General features: G+C 34.0%; 1 protein-coding gene across 1 annotated transcript; it reads left to right on the top strand.

Annotated features, from left to right (window-relative positions):
- The first annotated feature begins 326 nt into the window (after positions 1-326).
- On the top strand, positions 327-1228 carry LOC113564599 (venom dipeptidyl peptidase 4-like). Its single transcript, XM_026982809.1, has 4 exons — positions 327-506; positions 563-720; positions 820-1025; positions 1074-1228. Exons 1-4 carry the CDS (start codon positions 382-384, stop codon positions 1215-1217), a joined length of 633 nt encoding a protein of 210 aa, XP_026838610.1. The 5' UTR covers positions 327-381; the 3' UTR covers positions 1218-1228.
- Positions 1229-5713: the final 4485 nt, after the last annotated feature.

The following is a 5713-nucleotide window of genomic DNA, read 5'->3' as shown; positions in this document are numbered from 1 at the left end:
CCTTCAAGCGGGGGTAAAAACGACAACGAAGGGGTTTCGAAACCATAGTTGTACCAGACCAGAATGTTAAATACTACACATATAATATATTTGTCACTTTACTTTTGACTTCAGAAGAGAAGTCTTTAAATTCAGAAAAAATTAAACCAAAGTGAACCAAACCTACTTTGATTGGATAAACTATAAAACTCCATCTAAACAAGGCGTTGACTCGCGCACATAAAAAAACATAGTAGCAAGTATTCGAATAAGGTTATTAGTGTATAAAATTAAAATAATTGTTAATATAGAAGGCTTAAAATTCATCGATTCTTTTTCAGCAATGGACGTCCTGGTTCAGAATCAGTTTCTGAGAAATTTAAAATCGACTGGGGTACATACATGTCATCAAGAAATGATGTTGTGTATATTCGCCTAGATGTACGAGGGTCCAAGGGCCAAAGCAAAAAAACACTATATCGTCATTTAGGAGGAGTAGAAGTTTTAGATCAAATTTCTGTGCTTGGGTGAGTACTTTTGAATTATAATTCTTAAAATATATGTATAAAGTATACTATTTTAGGTATTTGCTGGACACTATAGGTTTTTTAGATGAAACTAGAGTAGGTATGTGGGGGTGGGGCTATGGAGGTTATGTAACCTCAATGGCTCTCGGTACGCAACAAGACGTATTTAAATGTGGAATCGCAGTTTCTCCCACTGCAGATTGGTTATATTCAAGTAAGTACTAAAGATAATAATATAAGAGTAAAATTTAAAATGCAACATCTGTAATTTTACAAAAACCTGATTAAATTATCTATAACTCCCTGTCAATAGATTCGGCGTTTACTGAGCGTATATTAGGCCTGCCTGCTGAAAATTTTAAAGGCTATGTTGAGGCAGATGCAACTCAAAGGGCACGTCTAATTAAATCCAATTCATATTTTTTGATTCATGGCCTGGCAGATACCACAGCTCCCTTTGTCCATGGAGTGCAATTAGCGAAATCCCTAACAAGCGCCAATGTTCTCTTTCGATATCAGGTAAAAAAAGAAAATGTAAGTACAATATACTGACAATATATTTTTCAGACTTATGCAGATGAAGGCCACGACTTAAGTGGTGTACTCGAACATGTATATTCTTCTATGGAGCAATATTTTGCAGAATGCTTAAGCTTGGACCCGGATGATACAAAACCAGAAGTTGATAAAAGCATAGTCCCAGCTGAATAAAAAAAGTTTAATTTGACGATCATGTAAATAAATTCGCAATAAACATTTTTGCTTTAAATAATTAATTACGAATATTTACTGTTTAAATAACAGTCCATGAAATGTTTACAAGAATCAACATGACCTAAGGGAATATGGTTTTGCCGTGTGTGTTGCTTATTTAATAATTTATAACAGCCAAACTTTTGACACAACACTAAAGTGGAACCACCAACATAGATGGATATAAATATTTATTTTGTTATTGCAAAATCGTAAGTAAAACTATTGATGAATCTGAGAATTTAAGAAAAAATGTACTTAGGATCAGTTAAGTGTTGAAGAACTTATTATTTTTTAAGCCATATTCGAGAAACGCTTATTTAACTAGTATGCATTCTTCCTCAAAAAGATATGAAGAAATCGATCTGAACAGTTTTGTGAGAAATAATTTTTCAAATGCAAAGAATCAAATCAAAACTTGGACCTCCCGGCTGTACACTAGTATACTAGTAAGAAACACCAGTTTCTTACTCAGCTATTCAGCAAACTCAGGCGGAAATGTTTTTAGACTATTTTAATCGAAAAATAGAATTCACTTGCTTGTGTGAGCAAGAAACTGTGTATGTATGTATTGTGCTAGAAGACGATTTTCGGTCCGAAATCAATTTTCACCTTGGAAATTAATTTTATGAATGTATTGGTCAATTTCGTTGTAATACGATCTAATAAAATATTATTTAAAAGGTTGACGCCGGTACTATTATTTTAGTTGTTTAGTTTTCTAACTATTGCTTTTCGACATATTTTGCTCGTTTACTATGTACATGTATATATTATATATGTATATACATATATTTATGTTCAGTCGTCAATTATTTAAATATTTTTTAACATGTAGGAATTGCCACTCAAGTTTTCATTTATGGGATAGAATGCAGTCCACTTGCAATGCTTAAAAAGTAAAACTTATACAAGTTTGTTTAAAAAATCGATTTTATGCACATAACATTCATTATTTGAGTGAAAACATAATCAGAAATCGCTACTTTCATTTGTACATTGCTTTGTACATGCATTGCTCTACAATAATTTTTTTTTTTATACTTTGTTATTTTGTATTAGTTTTTAAAATAATTTCAAAAACTTTAGTTTTAGACATTTACAAAATATAAAAAAAAGTAAAAAAATATCACAACATTTTTCAAAAGTGTGGCCGTAGCAGTTTTGTGCGGTTTGTGGGCGTTAGAGTGGTGAGGGCAACATTTAGAAATAAATTTGCGCTGCGTCTATGTCTCTGGAAGCTGCATGCTTAATCTCAACATTCTAGCTTTTGTAGTTCCTGAGATAGAGGCGTTCATACGGACATGTCCAAATTGACTCGGCTGTTGATCCAGATCAAGAGTATATTATATATACATTATACGGTCCGAAACGTTTCCTTTTTCCTTTTACATATTTTTGAACGAATCTAGTATAAACTAGTATAGTAAAGGGTATAAAAACAGATATTGACTTTAGTTTTCCAAAGTCCGAATCTATCGAGTATGTTTTCTCATGTAATATATGAAAACTTCTGATGGAGCTATTAAATGATCACTTTCTTTTAAAATCAAAGATCTGCATTTATCGTAACTGGATCCCTTAGCTATATCTACAACAAAACACCTACTCGAATTTAATTCAATGGGTACATCATAAATACAAATATGCAACCTGTTAATTGAAAAATTGAATTCTTGTGGCAGGACAAGCGGACATTGGCTCTGGAAATTCGAGAAAGCCTGGAGCCAGCTCTAAAGCCAACACAAATAAATCATGTGCAAAAAATTCGTATGGCGTTACGCCTCTTGTTATTCCAATGTATTTCCTTTAACTGGGTAAACCTTACTTTTATTGAAAACAAATTGTCCGGAGATAATTTTTGTATTTGTCCCATCAAATCTTTTGTAGTGTAAATTGGCGCAGCTTACGCGCAGTTTCATAGCCTTCTTCGGTCTTTGAGATGGTTTTAGATATTAAAGCTATTGGTATACCGGCTTGAGAGAGGACTCCCCAATTGCGTGGTCAGAAGCGTTAGTAGTATGTGTCAATTCATTATGCAAATCGGGATACAGTAGAATTACATCATTAGAAATTAAGGTATTTTTTAGCTGGTCAAACGGTTTTAGAGCTTTATCATCAGTTGCATCAAAATTTTGGGACGCGGCCCTTTTGATATGCGTCCATCCTCCCCTCTCAGCAGTGCTGTGAGTGGCAGGGCGATTGCAGCATATGCCCTTATGAACCTTCTAAAGTACCCTAATAACCATAAAAAGGACTTTAATATCTTAAGTGTCTTGAGACGTGGGTAATTGGCTATGGCTTTTACTTTATCAGGATTTATCTCTATGCCCTTATCTGATGTGACAATCCCAATTAATTTTACCTTCGTTCTAAAGAAATTACACTTATCTAGTAAGCATTTGATATTAGCGGAATAACGGAATTGTAAAGTCGTACTTTCCATTATTAATGAAGAATACAGTTTTTTCTATATTCATTCTTTTAGCAAAATGAAAAGAAGTCTGTTATTGCCTGTTAATTGTGCAATCGCAATTCTATTTTTTTTTTTATGTTTGGGGCATCTAACCACACCACACCGGTGACTTGTACGAGGTTTAAGATGGGCGTATAATGCCATTCACATTCTTCTACTTGTCTGTTAGCTTCGTCTTTCTAGAACACGGAGTATTGGTAACATTTTGAATAGATGGGAGTGCCACTGTTTGTGCGAATTTCTGCTTTAACGTTGGTAGTACACATAGGTACATTTTTTTATTGGGTTCAGCAAAGAGTTAAGGGTATATTTTTAAATAATTAAGTTAGTTCTCACTTTATAATATTAACTTGCACAAACTTTTTTGTATTGGGATAATTTACCACCTTTTAAAAATATTAATTTTTTTACAGATGTGAATTACGGCGCTTAATTCTTTTAGATTTTCTCTTCCCAGCATTGCATCAAATGTTTTAAGTGAGGGTAATAGAAACAATTTCGCTGTTGAATATTGTTCGTCAAAAGGGATAGCTAGTTTGTTGTGGGTATTTGAATTTTGCTCTCACAGCCACAGGGACATGTAATTTCCGTTTGATCCGGTATATATAGTATTAGGATTTTTTAAATTTTCCCGCTCTTTATCCTACACTCGATTTATTAAAGACAGAAATCAGTTACTTAAAAAAATGTTGGGCGGTGTAGTCGTAATTGTATTCATTATTATTCGAGTCTACTACCTGGTAATTATACCCGGCACTCGTCGAGTAAAAAGGTATACTAGATTCGTTGAAAAGTATGTAACAGGCAGAACGAAACGTTTCCGACCATATAAAGCATATATATTCTGGATCAGGATCAACAGCCGAGTCGTCCTGGCCATGCCGTCTATCTGTGCGTGTGCGTATTAACGCCTCGATCTCAGGAATTACAAAAGCTAGAGTGATGAGCTTAAGCATGCAGCTTCAAGATATATGGACGCAGCGGAAGCTTCCACGCCCACTCTAACGGCCACAAACCGCTAAAAACGCCCACACTATTGAAAAATGTGATATTTTTTCGCTTTTTTATATATCTTGTAAGCTTCTATAGATGTTCCAAAAAACTTTTTCCTACGCCCCTTCTAACGAACACAAAGCATTCTGTCTTGTTTTTAGTTAAAACCTGCTAGAAGGCTTGATTTCCTAACTTTAAGCAAATATTTAGAGCAGAGGGTATGTCTGTGGGTTCCTTCATTCCCAATAATCGTGATAAGAGTCCACATAGTAATCTAACAAAGATATCGAGAGCTTTATCCCTATACAGTTTAGTTATAAGCAGTTCCGACTGTATAATTATGTCCATATTACTTCTTCTATTTAGGATTATCTAGGGGTGCTCGTAAACGGTTTGGTGCATGTCCTATACGGACTGATTAAGAGCCTTTGAAATTTTAGTCATTTGGTAATCTAGAGTATCCAGATCGCTTTTATCTTGCAGCTGCAGTGGGGAGTCAACTAGATTTAAGTTTGAAGCTATGTTTTAAAGATCTAGCCTTTTCATTCAGATAATGACAATATTAATACAGCGGCAGTCGCTTGACTATCAGGGCATAACTTTCTAACTCGAATATCCGCCGGCTCATTGCATCTACAGAAAATCCTTTGTTTTTGGTGTGTGGGCCTGCTTTCTCCTTTTATTCTTTCACAGAAACCGCCAAATATGGTGACAACCATAGGAATGCTGTTATCATTAATTCTTTAAAAAGAATATTAATTGTAAATGGAAGTGCTTTTGAGTAAAGTATACTCTTATTAAAGTATTCAAGTATATATAATATAAAGTATTAAAGTATTCTTCTTATTATTTGTTCCGTTATTAATTACTATTCTACATGTAAAAAAAAGTTTCCATTTGCTTTTTTTTATTTTCCTTTGCTAATTTTTATCGATATTACCTGCATGATAGAGAGTCGAGAAACTGGAAAATAGCGATCACTCTT

The sequence above is a fragment of the Drosophila erecta genome, unplaced genomic scaffold (genome assembly GCF_003286155.1).
Source record: "Drosophila erecta strain 14021-0224.00,06,07 unplaced genomic scaffold, DereRS2 tig00000219-arrow-pilon, whole genome shotgun sequence".
In the NCBI taxonomy this organism is placed as follows: Eukaryota; Metazoa; Arthropoda; class Insecta; order Diptera; family Drosophilidae; genus Drosophila; species Drosophila erecta.
The sequence above is the reverse complement of the archived record's forward strand: the minus strand, read 5'-3'. Positions and strand labels throughout refer to the sequence as shown.